At 34.7% G+C, this 22,845-nt stretch overlaps 3 protein-coding genes across 6 annotated transcripts in view; all 3 read left to right on the top strand.

Moving 5' to 3' along the window:
• The first annotated feature begins 1,278 nt into the window (after positions 1–1,278).
• Positions 1,279–3,953, top strand: LOC132798473 (lipase 1-like). The gene is made up of 4 exons (XM_060810338.1): positions 1,279–1,543; positions 2,197–2,442; positions 2,676–3,218; positions 3,276–3,953. Exons 2-4 carry the CDS (start codon positions 2,332–2,334, stop codon positions 3,822–3,824), a joined length of 1,203 nt encoding a protein of 400 aa, XP_060666321.1. The 5' UTR covers positions 1,279–1,543; positions 2,197–2,331; the 3' UTR covers positions 3,825–3,953.
• A 502-nt stretch (positions 3,954–4,455) lies between these two features.
• Positions 4,456–6,566, top strand: LOC132798474 (lipase 1-like). Its single transcript, XM_060810339.1, is given in 5 exon segments — positions 4,456–4,546; positions 4,686–4,835; positions 5,228–5,767; positions 5,832–6,296; positions 6,298–6,566. Coding segments are annotated over 4 exon segments (1,200 nt in total). The 5' UTR covers positions 4,456–4,546; positions 4,686–4,724; the 3' UTR covers positions 6,382–6,566.
• A 12,517-nt stretch (positions 6,567–19,083) lies between these two features.
• Positions 19,084–22,845, top strand: part of LOC132798050 (E3 ubiquitin-protein ligase TRIM9) — a 102,562-nt gene continuing 98,800 nt past the window's right edge. For all 4 annotated transcript variants that reach the window (XM_060809779.1, XM_060809773.1, XM_060809769.1 and 1 more), the window contains exon 1: positions 19,084–20,264. In XM_060809779.1, the coding sequence (XP_060665762.1) occupies positions 19,374–20,264 (891 nt within the window). In that variant the 5' untranslated portion in view covers positions 19,084–19,373. The remainder of the gene's footprint in view (positions 20,265–22,845) is intronic.

Here is a 22,845-nt window from a genome sequence, read left to right as displayed (position 1 = left end):
GTGCCGGCAGGAAATGTATGTAACAGGTAGAAGGAGGCATCTCCGACCCTATAAAGTATATATATTCTTGATCAGCGTCAACAGCCGAGACGATCTAGCCATGTCCGTCTGTCCGTCTGTGTGTCTGTCCGTCCGTCCGTATGAACACCTAGATCTCAGAGACTATAAGAGATAGAGCTATAATTTTTTTCGACAACATTTGTTATGTTTGCACGCAGATCAAGTTTGTTTCAAATTTTTGCCACGCCCCCTTCCGCCCCCGCAAATCAAAAAAATCGAGTAACAAGCGTAATTTTAAAGCTAGAGTTACGAATTTTGGTATATACAATAATTACTATAGTAGTTATGTTTCCTGAAAATTTGGATCAGGTAAAAATTGTCAGTTATTAAAGAAATACTTTTGTATGGGCAAAAACGCCTACTTACTAGGGGTCTTAGTTACTTTGTCTGACAATCTGGTATATTGTGCCGTCTATGGTATATTTTGAATGCGGTACTATATCGATATACCACATATACCATTTGGTATATTTTTTTAGTATTTTTGTATTATATTTGGTATATTTTGAGAAATATACCGCAAAATATATTGCTTTCATTCAAAATGTGTAGCGGGTATCTCACAGTCGAGTACACTCGACTGTAGCTTTCTTACTTTTTTTCTTATACGTAAACATAAAAAGCTAAAGTAAAATTGTATTCAATTTACACTTCGTTTACCATAAACAAAGTATTCAATTCATTTATTATTTAATCTCACGCTATCATATTTAAGTAGTGAATAATAAATGAACGTTGAATTTGCGTAGTTATTACTTGAAATTATGGATACCTTTACTTAAAAAACCTTTACAAGCCAAGACATATAATGCTTACTAAAATGTTGCTTGTCCAGTTTTATATTCTTAAATTTAATTAGCCATTTCCATTTCCATATTTTGAAAGGGGAAACAAGATTAATGCATGTGTAATTGCCTGTAATATTTGCATTAACTTCAGTGTTTATGAATTTTATAAACAACTTGAGATAAATATTCCCTGACATTCCATTGACATCTCGATGTTGATTAACACTAAGAGTTCTGATGCTGTTGCAATTGTGTGTTGCTTTTATAGATTATGCATTATATTAGAAATTTAAATTGCACTCGCGTGTGTTTTATAACTGACATTGGTATCCAACTAGCAGCTAATAAGCATTGTGTGAGATCTAAACTCGGAATCAGCTACTTATGTCAACCATTTGACTCAGTTAACAGTTCAGTTGCAACTCATCGAGAGTCGGACACAGTTCTAATCGGATTATCGGAAATCATTTTCAGCATTTAAAAATAAAATGAACGCTAACTGAAAAGCGAACAATTAAATTCAATTTTTAAGGATAACAAATTAATTATTATTATTATTATTGTCAAAATAATGTTATTTAAACAATGTTTTCTATATAAATAATCGCACGCAGCAACGTGGCGTATACTTGTTTTTGAGTGACTTTGAACTTAAAAGTTTGAAGTGTGATCTTGATTAAGCAAAATTAGCAAATGTAGGTTACAATTTGAAAAAAGTATATAATTGTGTTGTTTGTAAAATAACAATAAAAAACTTTAATAAAAAGTATATATTTTTTTAATAATATTATTTTCACTTAAGAAAATGTTTTGCTTGTGAAGTGTAAATAAGTGTTATGATCCTTCTTAGTCAATAAAACCAATTTCAAATTTTCATCGATTATCCCTTTAAACTAAATATAGTGTTTTATGCTGGATTCTTGGGTGTTCGGTAAAAAAGTATATGCCAGAAACTAAAGGAATATTTTAATTTTCACAATCATAAATTATTATTATATTATATTATTATTATATGATTAAAATATGCTTCGTTTATTTTTTTATTTGAAGCTCAGTGCATTTCCATTACTATATTTATATTAAATTATTTGTGAATTTGTTTTTTTTTTTCGTACAATCAATATAGTAATCTAACTTGAAACCATTGTCAGCATTGTTTCTAATATAAATATTTTGTTATTTTTTTTTTTTTACTGTGTCCACACTGAAATTCATTTGTGCAATTTGTGAAATCGATTCAAAAGTTATTTAATGTATACTTGTTTGTAGTGTATTTGATATTCGTTTCAAATAAGTTGCTGATTCGCACATTTTATCAAGGCAGTTCGCTAAAAAAAAATTTTTACAGGTGTTTAAAAACTAGTTTACACATGATTCCGTTTCGTATGGCAACTGAATTGCCACTGAACTTGAACTTAGAATCAGCCAATTAAAGCTGATCTCGATTGTGCTAACATTACCTGAATAAAATTGAGCTACTAATATGTTAGGAAAATACATTGTCCTCATCTGGATTTTGTTGCATTCAAATTTCGTTTTCTCGGATATATTAAAATATAATTCGAGCATCCTTGAAGATGCACATCTCACAACGGTAAGCTTTTGAACTTTAAATTTAATATTAAATAGATTGTTTGAAATATATGGTGTAAATTTAAAGAATTTTATATTTTTCTGAAACTCTGCTTTAATAGATTTATTTAAATTTAATTTAATTTATATTAAAAAAAAATGAAAATCTCATTTCAGAAGTTTATTTTAATTATATGCTTATGCTAAAATTGAATATAAGTTATATTTTTTAAATACAATTTTCTATTTCACAAGCCTGGTCTCATCAAAAAGCATGGCTACAAGGTGGAAACCCATAAGATTGAGACCAAGGATGGCTATCTGCTCGGCATACACCGCATTCCCAAGCCAGGAGCGCAGCCCGTTCTCATGGTGCATGGCCTGGGTGACAGTTCTGCCACCTGGGTGCTGAGTGGACCCCGCTCTGCTCTTGGCTATCTGCTGAGTGATCGTGGCTACGATATTTGGCTGATGAATATACGTGGCAATCGATATTCGCGAAAACATCGCAAATATATTCCGCTGAATCGAGAATTTTGGGACTTTTCATTTCACGAGAACGGCTTCTATGACATTCCAGCTGTGATCGATTACATTCTGCAACGCAGTGAGGAACACACACAGGTGCATTATATCGGCCACTCTCAGGGCACAACGGCTGCCTTCGTAATGGGGGCCGAGAGACCCGAATACATGAAGAAGATTAAGTTGTTGCAGGCACTCGCTCCTGTGGCTTATTTCCGAAATCTTCGCACACCTATCACGGATTTTCTCAAGATTCATGCACCAACAATTATCGTGAGTCCAATACAATATAATATATATAATTAATTTGAATTTGTATACTCATTGTAGAACCTTGTGCGTCTTTTTGGCATCTTTGAATTTCCACCGGAGCGCGAAGTTTGGAGTCGTTTGATCTATCAACTTTGCAGTTTTGCATTTCGCAACACCTGCAAATATGCTTTAATGCTGGTGATGGGCATGGATAGTTCTCAGTATAATGAGACACTCACTCCAATAATTACCAGCCATTATTTGGCTGGTTCATCGGTGAAGGCTCTCGAACACTTCTACCAGCTTTTGCTGACCGGAGGCTTTTATAAGTTTAATTATTTGAATCCAACGGTCAATATTAGAAAATATGGCACAAAATATCCTCCCGAATATAAGGTAGAAAATATCGATTGTAAAGTTGCCTTGTATTATGGTAAAAATGATCTATTAACATCCTACAAGGATGTGCAAAACTTACGCAAGAAACTGCCAAATGTTGTACACGATGAATTGTTGGCCTATCCACAATTTAATCATATAGACTTTTTGATTGCCATCGACGTACAAAAATTGCTCTACGACAGCGTGTTAGGGGTAATGGAAAAGGTCGACAGGGGCGAACTTTAGTTAATCTGAAAAAATTAAGAATTTAATGTATGTATATATATATATATATATATATATAAAGGAAACCAATTAAGTTGTTTAAAATATAGTTTAATGGTAGTTATTTTAGTTTTAATTTCCGGGCCATGATTAATTTACTCTAAGTTATTACGAAGCAATTTGTGTAATTAATAAGATATGTTAAAGATATTAGATTTAAACTTATATCTGCTGTTTCTATGGCTGTTTTGTTTTTAAAGGTTATGCATTATTTTAAAAATTTCATGAAATTTCACACATATGAAAATTATATTAAACTTGACTGAATAGTGCATCAAATACAATATACTAAAGATAATTGACAAATTAGTGGAATAATTAAATTAAAGTGTGTCAAAATAATGTGATTTAAATACTAATAGTTTCTGTGGCAACATTAGCTAATAGCATACATGAAGTGTAACAACGTGGCGTATACTTTTTTCGGTGTGAATTTAAAGATTTAACAAATATACGTTGCATTTAATAAAAAATTTAATAATTGTAAATTGCAGTATTTATAAAACTTAAATTTAAGTTTTTTAAACATATTTTTTAAAATTAATTTTAAAATTAATTGTGATAAATAAAAATATATGCTCAAAAAGACAATCGTGCTTTATCAATGATATTTTTAATAACAATTAAACACTTATAATATGAATTCAATTATATATTTATAATGTAAACATATTATGATCAAGGTATACAAGATTGAATAGACCTTAAAAAATTGTTTCCATTACAAATAATTCTGTATCGTGTTGCAATTGAATTGACACTGAACTTGAGCGTGCAACGAGCAACCATTCGAATCGACTGTTTTATTTATTTTTTATCTAGATAGGTGCTGGGATAATCTAATCAAAAGGAACTATTAATATGTGGGGAAAATATATTGTCCTCATCTGGGTTTCGTTACAAGCAAATTTCGTATTTTCGGATAAATTACATTACAATTCAAGCGTTCTCGAAGATGCGAAGCTTACAACGGTAAGATTCAAAATTATATTCAAATTGAATATGAAAATATATTTGTTCAATATTCTTTCAATTCGATGAGGTTTTAAAAATCTATTTAAATGAAATATACTTCTAAATGAATCATATTTGCTAAATATATAGTATACATACTTTGATATGCTAAGTAATCAATGTATATTTATAATATTTAGCATAAATATATTTTGAATATTTAGCATATTCAATAATGTAAGTAAAATACATATAATTATACGTTTTGTCTTGCATTTTAAATATAAAAATGTATCAAAAATCTAACATTAATATGTGTAATCAATGTCATTTTACAAATTGATTTAATTAAACTATCTTTTTTATTATAATTATTATTTGAAAATGATATTTTCCAATATTATTTTAAGCCTGAGCTCATCGAAAAGTATGGCTACAAGGTGGAAACCCATGTGATTCAGACCAATGATGGCTATCGGTTGACCATACATCGCATTCCCAAACATGGAGCTCGACCTGTTCTCTTGGTACATGGCCTGGGCGACAGCTCAGCTGCCTGGGTGTTGACTGGACCGGGCTGTGGTCTTGCTTATTTGCTAAGTGATCGTGGCTACGATATTTGGTTGATGAATATACGTGGCAATCGATATTCGCGAAAACATATCAGATATGCGACGTCGGATCGTCAATTTTGGGATTTTTCATTCCACGAGCATGGCGTGTACGATATTCCAGCTGTGATTGATTACATTCTTCCTATCAGTGATCACCATCAGGTTCACTATATTGGCCACTCGCAGGGCACTTCGTCTGTCTTCGCCATGGGAGCAGACAGACCTAGTTATATGAAGAAGATTAAGCTGCTGCAAGCACTCGCTCCGGTTGCCTATTTCGAAAAGCTTCGTTCACCTATCATACGTTTAATCAAACCCTATGCTGAAATTCTTATCGTAAGTCCGAATATATGTATCACAATGAATATAAAATAAATTTGATTTTTTGTACTCTTTGTAGAAACTTGCGCGGATATTTGGCATCTATGAATTTCCACCAAATCGTAAGGCTTGGAGTCGTATGTTTTATAAACTGTGCACCTCAACTCTTCGCAACACGTGCAAACAAGTCTTAATGAAGGTTATGGGCATGGATGGTCCACAGTTTAATGATACACTCACACCATTAATATTCAGCCATTTCTTTTATAGTGCATCGTTGAAAGCTCTCGAGCACTATCTACAGTTGTTGAATAGCGATGGTTTCTATAAGTTTAATTATTCGAAACGCAGTGACAACATTAAAAAGTATGGCACAAAATATCCTCCTGAATATAATGTGAAAAACATCAACTGTAAAGTTGCTTTATATTATAGTAGAAATGATCAACTAACATCCTATAAGGATGTGCAAAATTTACGCAAGAAACTTCCAAATGTTGTACACGATGAATTATTGGCCTATTCACAATTTAATCATTTAGACTTTTTTAATTGCCATCGATGCTAAAAAATTGCTCTACGACAGCATGTTTCGGGTAATGGAAAAAGTCGACAAGGGAGAGCTTTAGTTAAGAAGTTGATGAAGTGAATAAAAATTTAATAAAAATTAAATTATTATTTCCTGAGACTTTTTTGTAATCGGTCTCTAATTTGCTAAATAAAGTTATACAAAAGTAATTTGATTTGTTTAATGCAACAATGTAATAAATTATAATTATCTTTGACATTTATAACTAAGTTAAGTGGCAGTTTAAAAAAAGTTCAAAGATTTAACTTTAATCTTATTTTGGAATAAGTTGTCAACCTTCGAAAACATGCAATCATCGAATTCTATTTTGTTTCTGAACAAATATTCAATTTTAAACATTTGTTTGTAAAGCAACATCTTTTAAACGTCCTACAGGCCAATAAAATAAAATAAAAGCTTATCCTTAAGACTTACCAAAATTCATATTCAAAACATTTGCAAATATTTAATTCTTTTTATTGGATTTTTGGTGAATTTATTGAAGCAAATTCGTTTAAGTGCTAGTTTTAACTGTTAGTTAAAAGGCTTTTAAAGCTGCATTTTGCCATTATTCAACAATAATGTAAACGTAAATTGTATTTGTGGCCAAAATGTTGCAAGTCGCCGGGCCAAGTGCAATTAAAATGGCCAAAAAGAGAAAATAGATTGGTCAAGTGCTTGGCGAGCCACTTAAAAAGCAAACATGGCATAGAAAAACAAATAATATGCACACATAACATATCTAAATGTCTGGACCATATGCAGCATTATTGTAATTTTCCATGGCAGCAGGCGAAGGCATTGAAATGGAAAATCAGATTAAATATTTAAATCAGACAAGGGCCTGTGGCTAGCCTAAAGTACTACTAAGAGCTCGACTATGTTCCGTTCTCTCTCTCTCTCTCTCTCTCTCTTGCACACTCTGTGCAAAATTTATTGCAAGTACATTTTATTTAAATGCTCTCCATGCTGACAATGCCAGATGCCTGATTCCGGCTCTGTCTCTGGCTCCAGCGGAGGAGCCAAAAAAGGGGAACGAGTTGTGCACAAAGCTGCCAAAAAAATATCATACACACAAATTGACAAGTGTGTGTGTGTGTGGTGAAGAAAATAAAAGTGTCATTTTGTAAACGAAAAACTTAATCATTTGCAGAACGCAATTTGTGCACAGAAACCCCAAAACAATGCCACTTGAATTCCAATCTCAGTTCTAATTGTTTTTCAAAGTAAAAGTTGAGTTTACAGTTGGAACTTTGAACATTTGAAATGGGAAATCTATAGCAAAATACTCTTAATTGCGACTACAAATGTTTTTCTATTGTAGGAAAAGAAATGAATACATTTTCGTAATCAGAAATCTAAAGTCAAATATGTGCCACAAATTTGATTTCTTTTTAAACAATATTTAAGACTGTTTTCGGAGTTTTGTATAGACTTTTTACGCACTTGCTTTGCCATTGCTGCAACGTGTCGGATACTTGATTTTAAATGGGTAATCTTTAGAAAAATACTCTTAATTGCTACTACAAATGTTTTTCTATAGTAGAAAATGAAATAAATACATTTTCGTAATCAGAAATTTAAAGTGCAATATTGATGACTTTTTAAGCAATTTGCAAAACTGTTTTCAGCTTCTTTTATAGACTTTTTATGCACTTGCCTTGCCTTTTCTGCAACGTGTCGGATTCTTGATTTTAAATGGGAAATCTTTAGCAAAATACTCTTAATTGCGGATACAAATGTTTTGATATAGTTTCGTAATCAGAAATCTAAAGTCAAATATGTGCCAAATTTAAAACTGATTTCTGCTTCTGTTATAGACTTTTTATGTCTTTGTCATGCCTTGGCTGCAACGTGTCGGCTACTTGATGTCAGTGTCATGCCACACTCTGCTGCTGTTTATAATGTTTGTGCTAGTGGCCAGAGTCAGAGTTAGAGTCAGAGTCGGAGTCAGTATCAGGCCTGCAGCATCATCAAAACATCAATCATGTCACTTGACCAAGCGGAAATTGGGTGTTGTTGGCAACAGCCTTTGGCTTTGGCCAAAATGCTTCTCATAAGTTTACACACACACACCAGCTAAGGCTCAAGTGCAACTTAAACATGCCTCAATTCTGTTGTGAAATAAATTCGTTAAAATGCTTTTGCTCGCCATTGTTTTGCTGGAGGGAGACATGGCGGCCATTTACATGTTCTACATGCTGTGCTCTGTTCTCTCGAGCTGTGAAGCTGTGAAGACATGAGGCTGCAGAGCAAGTGATAACAGCGACACCCTCTGGCAGAAGGCAGGGTAGAGTAGTTGCCTAACCAGGATTTGATGTTCCAAAACAAAAGCGGCTTTCCAAACGAGAGACCAACCAGCAGCAAAACCAATCGAAGTCATTTGAAGATTTGCCGCCGGATTTGCATCTGAATGAGAAATGGGCAATGGCAAAAGTGTTAAAAGGGGAGGAGATGGCAGCAAACTTGTTTAGTTTTTTTTTTCTTTGTTTTTGTGGTTTGGCTCAAGTGCTGGTAAGCTGGTACGTATGGGGTTAAGACTCTTCTGCTACTCACATTGTTTTGTTCCAGTTGTTTGTGCAGCCAACAACAAAAACAACAATAACAACAACAATAATGGTAACCACAACAAGAACGATAACGAACTGCAGGCAACAATGGGAGGATTTTCGAATGTTCATTGTTTTCGAAATATTTCGTTTAAATTGCATACTTTTGGGGGGGGGGCCAAGCAGTTATGAGAAAGCTCTAGAACTCAAAGAAATAGTTAATTAACTGAAAAATTGATCAAGCAAAAAACTTTTCAAAATAAATTGAATTTTCCGCCCAAGATTTTTGAAAGCGTTAAACTTAAAAATAGTTAAAGATTTTGTTATATTAATGGATAGTGGAAGTGGGAAGTTTAAGTTTGGAAAAAAAACTAAAGTGTCATCTTCACAAAATAAAATAATAATAGAGTATTGAAATACATAGAGAGACACTCAGAAGTGTTTGAAAATGTTCTTTTTGTTTCTCTAACTTGAATTCTATTCTACACTTCGGGGAGCTGCCCCCAAAAAAGCTAAACGTCTAAAATATCCGATTTCATAATTTGACTTGCAAACAATTTAATTAAAGCCAGACTACAGAGCACCCCATGGACAATAAAGCACCCCGTTCTTATGCTTAGCGAGTATTTAAATGGCATATCCCTTACAACTATTCCCACATCCTGTTGTCTCTACTTTTCAAAAAGGAAACTACAGCTGCTGCGTCTCATGTGATGTGGGGGGTGGATGGTTGCAACATTCTCGCAGACATTCAGTACATCAAAATGTCTAAAATTTCATAATTGCAACTGGTTTCCCCAAAGTGCGTGTGCTTTGCTTTGTTCTGCATTGTGGATCTTTCTCCTCTGCATTGGGATGCAACCAAATATTCAACATCTCATATGGCCAGACCTCAAAAACATTTAATTACGCTACACTTTTTCAACCCCATTGCAGTTGAGCTCAAAATTATTCTGAGCTTTTAGCTCAACTGCTCGTATTTTGTTACTCTCATTGTTTGCGGTGGCTTTTGAAGCAATATTATGTATTTTTTTTATAGCAACTTGGAGAATATAAAGATGAAAGAATATCATTTAACATGTGGCATAAAAAGTATAATGTAAAATACATTAATTTAGTTTCGAGCTTTTAATAAATACATAATAATAAATAAATAAATGAAAATATAAATCTTGAAGCCCGACAAAAATTGCAAAATAATATTTATTTCAAAGAACTTTTTTTTTTTTAATTTTGTAGGTAACTCGATAAAAAGTATAGTATCCATATGTACTGAGAGTTGTCTTGTTATACCCGATACCCATAGGATAATTAAGAATTACTTTTGTATGGCAAAAAAAACCCCTACAGCAATCGGGTTTTGGTTGCTTTGGCTCACAATCTGGTATATTTAGTACTCTGTGGTATATTTATACCCGCTACCCATAGGGTAGAAGGGTATTATAACTTTGTGCCGGCAGGAAATGTATGTATCAGGTAGAACGAGGCATCTCCGACCCTATAAAGTATATATATTCTTGATCAGCGTCAACAGCCGAGACGATCTAGCCATGTCCGTCTATCCGTCCGTCCGTATGAAACACTGGATCTTAGAGACTACAAGAGAATTGTAATTTTTTTTTTCGACAGCATTTGTTATGTATGTATATGCACGCAGATAAAGTTTGTTTCAAATTTTTGCCACGCGCATTTCCGCCGCCGCAAATAAAAAAAAATCGAATAACAAGCGTAATTTTAAAGCTACATGGTATATACAATAATTATTATAGTAGTTATGATTCCTGAAAATTTGGTTGTGATCAGATAAAAATTGTCGAACTTATCAAAGATAAGCGCCTACTTACTAGGGGTCTTAGTTGCTTTGGCCGACAATCTGGTATATTGTGCCGTCTATGGTATATTTTGAATGCGGTACTATATCGATATACCAAATATACCATTTGGTATATTTTAGTATTTTTTGTAGTATATTCGGTATATTATGAAGAAATTCCGCAATATTTTGCTTTTATTCAAAATGGGTAGCGGGTATCTCACAGTCGAGCACACTCGACTGTAAATTTATTACTTGTTAATATTGTACTATATCAATATACCAAATAAAGTCCTTGGTATATTCGTTTGTAATTTTCGGTAAATTAATTTGGCACAATTTTAGTATTTTTGGTATATTAATGTGGTATATTTTAAAATTAATACCACACTGTTGTGCTTTTATTCGAAATGGATAACGGGTATCTCTTACTGCAGCTCCCTTTCTTGTTCTCTTTCAGTCTTGTCTTATTAACCTAAAAATGTTCTACTGATTATATTAAAATGCGGAGCAAGTTGCTGCTCAAGAATTACGTAATGCACAGCTACTGAATAATTTATTTTGCATTTTTGCACATAAGATGAACGAACCACAAGAAAAGCCAAACAGGAAATGAGCAAAACGCTGAAATGCTCGTAGTTCAATAGAATTTGCTCTCAATTTGCTGAGAGCACACACACACACAGAAATACCGATGCACAGATGACTGGGATCCTGTGCAAGGACGTCATGTTGGTTGCTAATTGAAAATAATTTTAACTAACGATACAGAAAGGGAGAAAGAGCAAAAATGGGTAGAGAAAGAAAAACAAGTAGTAAAGCAAATGCGCTTCACCTGAAAAACTTAATGAAAAATCAAACCAAGTTTCTCTTTGGGGGTGCTTGGCAGTCAAGAGGAGAAGGAGAAGGGAAGCGCTTGAACAAGCTCGGGAGGGCTTCAACAAGCTGTCAGAAGCCAAAAGGTGCTAAAGGAAGCTGCAATTGTTGGGGCAGGGCAAGCGTTGGCTCATGTTGTGCCACGACAGCTGGCAACGTGCAACGCATGTCAGAGAAGCAGCCAAGCGGAAGTGCTTAACAGCAACACTCAAACACCCGCACACACACACTCACACACACACACACTCAAGCACACACACCAAAGATGCACACACAAATACACACATCTATAAGTAAACATAAGAACTGAAAAATAAAACAAGAAAAAAAATCATAAGTAAGAAATAAGGAAGTTCTCGAAGACTACGAAGCTGAAATACGCTTACAATTATTTAGTTTATAATTTTAACAAGTTAGAAATTTATGAGAAAGCTGTGAAATACCCACTACCCATTAAAAATAAAATATTCTATAAATTTACCAAAAATATTTCGCAAAAATACTAAAATATACCGATGGCTAGATTTGGAATATCGATATAGTTTTACATCCTAAACTTAGACTCGCATGCAAAGGCGTTTTTTTTTCATACAAAAATATTGGTTAAATAACTTCAATAATTTTTATTTTATAATACTTTAACAATTGTTACAATTAAGAAACATACAAGTTTTCAGAAAAGTTGAACCTTAAATACTGAAATTGTATGCAATTTTAAAAAATAAAAATAAGTGAAAAGTGAATTGATTAATTGTTGTCTAAATTACAAAAAAAGAATTTTAAAAAAATCATTCCAATTTTTGTATGATAACCTAGCATCTGACAGTGTTAAATATATACGTTAAATTAAAAATAAAGCCTACAAAAATTCAATATATAAAACTCTATTCACAGCACTTTAAAATTAAAAGCATTTCTTTCAATCTTACAATTTAAAATCGGATTACAATAATAGTAAAGTTTGCGCTAAAATAAAATTCACATAATTATGCATTTTTAATTTTAGTTAAAATTCACAATATACAATCTTTAAGACTTACTTTCTCAGCCCCTGAAAAGTTCATTCTTAACTTCTTAACTTTTTTATACATTCAGTAAGTGTATGCAAGAACTTGGCCAGAAACTTTTCTGCAGTTTGTTTGGCCATTTTTTGTATAAATACAACACAGCAAATACTTAGTCAGGTATGTGATATGTGTAACTAACATATACATATGTATGTATTTAGGTATATTCCTGTCTCTGTGTGGTAGTTTGTTGCACTTGTGGTTGCTGTTGATGTGCCTGAAAGCCGAGTTAATTCTTGGCAATAATTTATCGAGTGCATTTATAATTGATGCTCTGTAGCTTGCCACTGCAACACAAATACTGCTGCTCTTTCTCACATAAGAAAACATTGTAAATTTTCAATTACCTTTTCGACATCTGAGAATTTATAGTGCACATCAAAAGCTGGTTAGATGCCCTTTAATAATGACTTTGTTACTTGGAGTACTTGACCTCCAGTGTAAACCATTAGTAACTGTTAACACAATGAGAAAAATTGTTCATTATTATTGGGTCATCAAGTAAAGAAGTGTAGAAAATTATTTAATAAATATTTAAGGAAGGGAATTCCAAAATTTGAAGAAACAATAATAAAATTCTTAAATTTGATATCTTTTCGATTTTGAAAAAAGATTTTTCTTATCCTTAAAACGAAGATTGAAGAACACAATCTTCTTTTTAGATTTTTCAACATAAAAATCTTATTTCAAGATTTTTTGTAAGATCTAAAAGTTACTAAATAAAGATTTGCAATCTACTTTTCAATTTACATGTTTTTCTTTATGTGTAATATTATTTGTAATATAGTTTTCCTCCAAATATTTTTTGCAGTGTTTAATTAAATTTCACTTTATGCTTTTCACTTCTGATATTTACGAATTATCAAATCAATTTTGTATGAAGAAAGAACTGGCTGCAAAAGCAACTCATACACCAAAATGTTCATTGCTATTGAATAATAATTTGTTCACGTTTTTTTTTTGTAGCTAACCTACCATAAGTTGTAATCCTGTGAAGTTTTCTTGGCCAAATTTATGGAATTGAGCAGCCAAGCTTATCGTTAACCAAAAGTGGAATTAACTTTAGCACTTGGTTAGAAGAAAGTCAACCAAATAAACGCCAAGCAATTTGTCATGGCTCATAACTTTCACGTTAGCAGTGTTTTAACTCGTTGGGAAAGCCCCACCAAAGTTTCCCCATCTCTGTAAAGAAAATCCAAAAAATGGACAAGAAATCCCCCATTTAACGCGAGTGTCATTTGCTAAAAATACAAAAATAAACCTCGGGCTACAAAAGCAAAAAAAAAAAAAAGAACGAAAATTACGAGTAGAAAAAAAAATCAAAAAATCTAATTAAAAATTTCTGCAGTCAACCCCGAAAGTGTTGTGATATCTGGCGATGCCACAACTCGCTCGCAGCGACAAACAAAAAAGCAATTACACTGCCTCAAACTGTTGCAACTTCCTGCAATGACAACAGAGGCGCTAAACTTGGGGCCCAATATTAGCAGACGTCGCTTCTCCTTCCACTATCTCTCTCTCTCTCTCTCTCCTCTCTTCATGGATGCTTCTCGCTTGCCACAAGCCACAGAGCGGCCCAGTGAAGCGAAACTCAAACTCAACTCCGACTCCGACTCGGTGACCAGTCGCCCAGTTGCTTCCCAATTGGACCGCCTGTGGTTGTACTCGACATAACAGGCTGCCAGGATATCCTACTGGTTGCTGCCCCAACAGCTGAACGAAGCTCTATTCAACTCTCTCTCTCTCTCTCTCTCACTCTCTCGCTGCCTCTGTCTCTTGTCTGTGTGTTAAATACGCGAATGTCCTTCCTAATCTCATTTGGCGATGTTATCCTGCCCGCCAAGCAGACAACAACAACATCAGCATCAACCATGAAGCAGCACTTGGAGCAGGGGGCAGCATCAGTGGAGCAACAACTGTTCGCCTGGGGGCGCACAAAAAAAGAGTTTTTATTATATGCATGCATCCCTGTGGCATGCCTTACCCTCCTCCCCTCACAATGCATTGCGGGGGAAAACAAGGCAACTCCATTTTTGTTTAAACTTTTTACATATTGTTATTTCGCATACCCTGTATTTTTTTGTTATCGAAGTACGGAAAGTTGTCCAACGGAAGTATATGAAATATTTAATTAACTTAAAAGCAAATTTCATTAATTTAATAAAGAAATATTTTTAGTATTTTCTGAGTACTTATTTCTTATATTTTTTTTTTATTTGTAGCAATTTGAGCAATCCGAACTTAGGTAAGAAAAAATAAAGGTAACAATTTTACAAAGTATACAAAATTTACAAATTATAAAAATAATGAAAGTCAAATTTGAAATATTGTAATTTTATATAATTTTAAATTCTCTTAAACTCAAGCAAAGATTTAATTTTAATTTAATTGGAATTATGAATAAAGAAAGTAAGTATTATATATATAGGTAGGTATGAAGAGTAAGAAAATAAGACAAATAAATATTTAAAAAAAAAATAACTATATAATTTGAAAAATATAAATTTTATAAAATCTAAAATGATATTATCAATTTAAATATATTCAAAGTTTTACAAATTTGAAGACTATGTAAAATTTAAATACAAAACCGTTATATAAATTTAAATTCTATTAAACTCAAGCAAAGATTTAATTGAAATTAATAATATGCTCAATAGTGGATATTGAACTGGAATTGTGAATAAAGAAGGTAAGTATTCTTATAGGTAGCTATGAAAAGTAAGAAAAGAAGGCAGATAAATAATTTAAAATATATAAAAATTTTATTAAAACTAAAATGATATTATCGATTTAAATATACTTAAAGCTTAACAAATTTTAAGACAATGTAAAATTTAAATACAAAACAGTTTTGTATAACTCTTTTATAAATTATATGGCTCCTAAAAGTACTTTTTTCTGTACCACATTTTTTAGAATATTGCTTAAGAAATTATATGGAACTTAGGACCATTTTTCTATAAATCATATGTGTACTTACAGGGTATCGTGTTAGTCAACCCCAAAGAATCCTCTTCACTTTAGCTAGTTATTATAGTTGAGTTCGCATGTCGTTGTGTTGTTGTTGTTGATGCTAATGTTGTTGTTTTTGTTGTTGTTGTTGTTGTTGGTCAGGCACGGGCATTTGGGGGACGCGTCTGCTTTTGGTTTTGGTTCTGGTTCTCGTTCAGCCGCAGTTGCCGCTTGCAACACAGCCAAACGCATGAAAGAACCGTTAGCTGTTGCTAAGTAAAAGGATAGCTCCATGTCACACACACACACACATACACACACACACACACACACACACACACACTCACGTGAACACGTTTCCACAAAGCGTTCAAAAAAGTGAGCTCCTCTTCTATTTTGTTTTATTTTTGGGAAACTCTCTGAAAAAAGTGAAGGGAAAAAAAGAGAGAAAAAAGTTTAGCACCCGCGGTGACCAAAAGTAATACTCCCTTTCACCATGACGGAGGAGAAAGGGTGTCCGTGTGTGAGTGGGAATGCGTGTGTGTGTGTGTGTGTGTGTGAGTGAATTTTCGGCTGTTATTATTGCGTTTTTATGCATGCGCGCATATTGTGAATGTCCTTGGCCATGATGGCGACTGGCGACTGGTAACACGACATGATATATGGCCTTAAAGCGGGCCAAAACCTTTTACGTAGTCAAGAGGGGGAAGATGAAGGGAAGAGCTGATGCTGCTGCTTGTTGGTTAAGGGTGCGAAAGTGTAACTGGGATTTTGGCGGTCTTACGACGCCGAAAATGTGTTAAAAGTTTTTAAATATTTTCCAACTATTCGCTGTGAGTTATGACCGGCAGTTAAGCCTTTATTCACCATGCATATGAACCGAAAGGAAGTCTATTTAACAGTTGAGAAATAGTTAAAAATACATAAAAAAGGGAAAAATACTTCGTAATAAACTGCGATGATTAACACTTGAAATACTAAAGAATGGAGTTCTGTGTGCACTTGATAGTAATTTGAACCAATTTAGAACAGAGTATAAAGATTACATATTGATCTGTTTTTAATTACATTTCATAACAGATGTGTGTATAAATAATATTTGAGAATTTGATAAAAATAAGTAACTCATTAGTTTAATAGTTTCTGTATAGATCGAATTATAATATTTTATGAAGGTACAAATTTAAAGTACGATATATAAAAACTTGGGTGTTTTCACTATATTTTACATTCGACTAGTGCATTTTATTTTACGGTTTTTTTTAGTACATTTTTCACTTGACCACAAAAATATTTACAGAGTATTTACTAGTCGACTATGTTCATATAATTCAGCTTTAGTGCTGACCAATTTAATAATGCAATTAATAAAACTCTATTAACGAAAGTTGTTTTTCGATAATACCAGGGTAGCTCCTAGTCAGTCAAAATTGGCCCTGATTCTCTCGCACCTTGTAAAAATCCACTCAAATCAATAATAACAATACAAATACAAGCAATTAGGCGCCTCTGCTATGGAAGGAGACGACGGATCATCGAGGGATGAAAAAAGGGAGAGGGGGGTCAGTATTAGTGGGGCGACGGCGACAGCAACAACGACAGTTAAAGCAAACATTTATCCACTCATAAATTGAGGCAAATTACGCATATGAACAACAACACATTGCATGTCAATATTTGCATAGGCAATGTGTCGATAGCTAAGAGGGGAAGGGGGCAACTAGCAGTGCGAAGCATAACCGAAAAAAAATAACAAAACTAAAATCAGGTATTGCTTAGCCCCAACTCCCATTGTCTAGTCTCCTCTTGCAAAGCATGTGGTCAATCGTCTCACTCGCTTGCACTCACACACACGCACTCATACATTCACGCACTCTCACGCTCTCCTTTTCGACGCATTCGCCTGCTCAACACTTGACATGTGCTGCACTCAGACTGTCTCGCTCCCACGCACGCTGACGTCTGCGGACAGCAAACACAAATTGAGAGCGTGGCTTATTAAGTCAAACGGATTACGCACGTTTTTGTTGCCGTTGTTGTTGTTGTTGCTGTCGATGGCGATGGTGATGCTGTGGTTGTTGTTGCTGTCATGATTGCGCTGTTGCCGTTGTTGTTGAGTATATCGATTCACATTTGGTTGTCGGTTCTGTTTGCCTCTGGCTTTCGTCCAATGCCTGATTCGATGTCTAAATAAACTTGCCGACGACGATGACAAACAACAACAAGAATAACAGCCAAAACACAAACAGACGCAACGCTTGGATCTAATCATATTTGTTGTGTTATTGCTGTTGCTGTTGATCTGACACCTCTTCGGCCATATGGACGGATTCTTGCCTTATCAGTTACCTGTTGTTGTTGTTGCCGTTGTTACCTGTTGGCTATGATTAACTTAGCTGGGCAAACTCATGGCTTTCTGCTTTACCTGCAGTTCAACACGAATACACGGCATGCATCAATTTGTTTATATTTGTATTGGTATCGATAACACTCTGACGATTGACTTCGTTTCCCGCTTCTTATCAGTTCTCTCATTCTCTCTCTCTCTCTCTCTGTCTCTCTACTGCTGCCCTTTTATCTGGCACAGGTAATTGTCCCGAAAATAAAAAACAAGTGTCGCGTTGTGGCCTACAAAATGCAAACGTTAACATTTCTTGTCATTGCACACGATTCACGATCAATTTCCAAATTTCAACGAATTTCGGCTTACAACAATAACAATGCATTAGACGCAGCAGTAGCAGCAACAACAAATCTATGTTAAGATTCTTGGCGCGCGCAACAAATTCGGTTGCAGTCGAACATGCTTGAGCGGCGGCACAACTCAACATGTTAATGTTAACAGCTTGTGTTGAGTTCCAACATTCGGTACATTTGTACGAAGCATTTGTACATTATGTTTGCTGGGACATTCGGCACTCTTAAAAGTAATAAAACTAGTAAATGTTTGATAACGTACACTAAATATTCATTTGATAATCATAATAATATGATTTTCTATAACATTAGAATATATTAACTTACTGCTTATACATATTCTTGATTATCTGGATATAATAATATGATCTCTCTATATAATAACTTAATAAATATGCCTAGATAAATATTGTAATTACGAAATTGTTCTTGTACATACATATATATTCAAATGTTATCTATAAATCAACTACTTATCAAATATTTGAAAATTGACACCTTCCACCTTTCCACTACATATAACGCTTGTTGTTTGTTGCAGCATTTTCATTTTACGTCAATTGGCTTTTTATTAATTGTTTGCTTATCATTATCAGAGTTGCAGCACTTCTAACACAACTATTAACAGTGATAAGAAAATTTGAATTCAACGAATTGTTCGTTGTGCTGTTATGTGTTGCTTCGTCAAGTTGTTCGTTCGTTAACGGTTGCGGTTGTAAGCGAACATGCATGCGCCTGTTAAACTTAACAGCGTGCATTTTGCGTGGCGGCATGCAGCCAACTTAACAGCCGCTTAACAGTTTAGTCTACGACGAACCTTTATAGCGAGCGGACGTGTTGCAAGCGAATAGCGGATGAATTTGTTTCAGTGACGAAATTCAACGGAAATTTTAAAACGCGTGTTTACCAAGAAAATTGCGTGCAAAAGAATTTGAGTGTGCAAAGAAAATAAGGAAAAGCAAAGCAAAAGCAACTGTTAAAAATGCGTAATCAACGCTGAATTTTCTGAGTGCAAATTAACAGTTGACAGTCAGTGCAAAAAGTGTCAGTGTGTGTGTGTTCCCAATTGGCAAAACAATATTAGTAACTAAATAAAATGGAGGACGAACTACGTTGTCCCACCTGCAAGCAACTGTACGCGAATCCCGTGCTCTTGCCCTGCTTCCACGCCCTCTGCCTGGGCTGTGCCCTCGACATACAAACACCCTACACACCCGGAGGTCCAGCTGGTACCGCCAATGGAGGCGTGGCACCCGGAGGAGTCTCCGCCGTGAATGGACAGCCTGGCACAGGAGTAGGAGGAGGAGGAGGAGCAGCTGGGGGAGGAGCTCCAGGCACACGACACAGTTCACACAGCTCGGCGGCGAGCACCGCAAGCTCGGCAACCGGAAGCGAGAGCGTCACCTCGGATCAGGATCAATCCGATAAAGTGAGCATCTTCAGTGAGGCGGACTCGGGAGTCGTTTGCTGCTCCAACACATCGCGTCCCGTGTCGTATGCGGGCACCGGGCAGTTGCAGGGATTGTTGCAAGGTTCGGTGGTGGCGCCACCAGGTGCGGCATATTGTTTGACGTGTCCGCTGTGCCGGAAACTCGTCTTCTTCGACGATGGCGGCGTACGCAATTTGCCCACATACCGCGCCATGGAGGCGATCGTGGATCGTTTCTGTGCCCGCGAAGCTTTGCGCTGCCAAATGTGCGAAACGGATCCCAAGGTCGCCTCCCTCATCTGCGAGCAGTGCGAGATCCGCTATTGCGATCAGTGTCGCGAACTCTGTCACCCAGCTCGTGGTCCGCTGGCCAAGCACACGCTTGTGAAGCCACGTGGCGCCGCCCAGGCTCGAGAATCCGTGTGCGGGGAGCACGAGGAAACCCTCTCTCAGTATTGTCTCAACTGCAAGATGCCAGCCTGTGGTCAGTGCATCGGGGAGCAGCGACACCAGACCCACGATGTTCAGTCCATCAACGTCACTTGCAAGGCACAAAAGGTGAGTAACCGACATTCTCTCTCTAGAAAAAGGGGGAATTTCTTTGGTATCACTTTGCTGTTATCGAATGTCTAGGGTTTGGCTTCTCTAAAGAATACTTTTGCCATGAAAATAAGTGTAAAACGAGTGCAGTCTTGAATTGAGAATGTTTACCATGTTTATATTACGTAGAAACAATTTTCATTCAAGATATACAAATGTCAAAAACTTAGTTACGATTTAAGATTTTATATTCCGACTTTGTTTCTTAAATTTAATGGGGTTTCCTATTGTGGTATATGAAAAACTTATCTAAGCTTTGGATTCTCTAAGAAATACTTTTGCCATGAACTTGTGTAAAACGAGTGCAGTCGTGAAATGAGAATGTTTATCATCTTTAGTTTAAATAAGAAAACAATATATATTTAAGATTTAAAAGTCTGAAAATTAAGATTTTCTATTCTACTTTCCGTCGTGATGCGTTTTTCCCATTGTGCTATAATGTATATAATTTCGCATTTACATTATAACTTATCTAAGCTTTGGATTCTCTAAAGAACACTTTTGTCATAAATATTTTGTATATCGAATATAGTCTTGAATTGTAAAATGAGGTATAAACAATTTCGATTCAATATTTACATATTTAGAAAGAAGGTTTCAATTCAGGAGCTTATATTTTCGTTTCGGTCTTAAATTTCATTAATTTAAAGCGTTTTTCCCATTGTGCACAAGGAAGAATTATTTAAGTATAGATTATCATTTGTTAAAGTTTTATACTATAAAGTATACCTTTGCATAACTGCATAAAATAATACGATTACAATCTGCATTTAAAAATTCTTTGATACATTTCTTAAAGTTATTTGAAAATAATCCTAAATGAGGAATGAGGATTTTAGAATTTAGTATTTCTTAGCACTTATTTATTATTTATTATTATTAGCTATTCCTTTTGCTTCTGATTGCTTTTCGTTTGGTTTAAATCTTAGTTCATTTATGAAATTGTCAAACTTTTATTTCTCTATGTGCACCTAGGGGAATTTCTTTGATATCAATTTGCAGTTATCACATGTCGAGAGACACTCGAAATTGCTGCTTATCTCTAATAAATTTTGTAAATATTTACATGCTATTTGAACTAAGCATTTATAGTTATATTACAACTAGAAATTTAATTGTTGCTCACCGGGAATTGTATAATGAATTGTCATCATTGTATAGTAAATTGTCATTTAGTAGATAGACATCAATTGGGACTCGTTATTAAGGCTTTAATTTCAAAGATTACCAGAAAAATGCTCTTTAAGAATTGTGTCAATATGAAAAACAAAAAATCAATCAATTTTTAACAAATATCGCACTTTAATAAAAATAATTACTTAATTACTTATTATAAATTAATATACCATTAATTATGGTATTATATGATTTAGCATTTTATTGAAAATAATTATAATATTTTCTTACAATAAGTGAAGCTTAGTTGAATAAACTTAGCAACTGTTGGCACCGACAGAGTTCACTGCACGTTGAAGTATTTGTTTATTATTTATTTGTATAAATTCCTAGGAAGAACTAAATATTGAATTTCAATGCAAAGTGCCTTTAATGGAATCATGAAATTCTAGTAGCAAATAAATCATTTACATTTGCATATATTAAGCAGAGTAGGAAGAAGGCGTGAAATGGAACTTAGCAGAAAACACCTTCATATGTCATAGTCGAGGAAGATTATTAGAATGCTCAGAGATACTTATTAAAGATACACACCTAAGACAGCAATGAGTGCTCTCTCTCTCATATCTGTTGGCCAAATAAATGCAAAACATAGCAGGGGAGGCAACCTCATCCTGACCACATCCTGGCTAACATCCTTCATCTTCCTTTCCAGTTCCTATTTGTTGTTATTGTTGTTGTTGTTGTTGTTCTCCTCTTTTTTGCTGCTTGTCTACCACGAAAATTTATGGCCCTTCGTTTTGTCCGTCTGCTCGTCGCGCACATTTTTCATGCAAAATTGTTTTTCCTTAAGCATTTTTCAACCCTGCCTCCCTCCCCTTTCAGGTTGGGTTTTCCTTCTATGTAGTATAACTCTCCTCTATCTAGTCTAGTCTCGGCTTTAGCTTGTTTGTTTGTTTTTGTTTGTTTGTTGGGTTGCCAAGTGTCGCAATCTAACAACTTTGGCACGCTAATTTAGCGATAAGTTTTTTGAGTTGGGTTTTGAGTTTGGGTTTTCCACTGCGTCTTTTCCTTAGGCGTGAACTCGATCTTAAAGTTAGTTGGAATTTAATTTCGAAAAGCTTAAGCACACCTGGCTGCGATGCGAAATTAACAAATTCCATTCTCGAATCAAGCTGAAATGTCAACGCCAAACACACAAATTTTAATATGGCGCAAGGACTCAAGTGTCGAAACAGGACAGCACAAGACAGCAAAAGGACATGCCGAGTGCAAAAAGTGACAAATTGCAGCGCGCCTCGCAAAACAAAGAAGAGAATAGCGCAATACTCAAATGACGACGAGACAGGTCAAGAGGGAAACAGGTAGAGAAAAGAGTAGACAAAAAGCAAAATAGAAGCGAGAGACAAAATGAGAGCGGGGG

The sequence above is a fragment of the Drosophila nasuta genome, chromosome 2L (genome assembly GCF_023558535.2).
Source record: "Drosophila nasuta strain 15112-1781.00 chromosome 2L, ASM2355853v1, whole genome shotgun sequence".
NCBI classification, from domain to species: Eukaryota; Metazoa; Arthropoda; class Insecta; order Diptera; family Drosophilidae; genus Drosophila; species Drosophila nasuta.
Note: the sequence above shows the minus strand (reverse complement) of the source record. Positions and strands in the feature narration are given on the sequence as shown.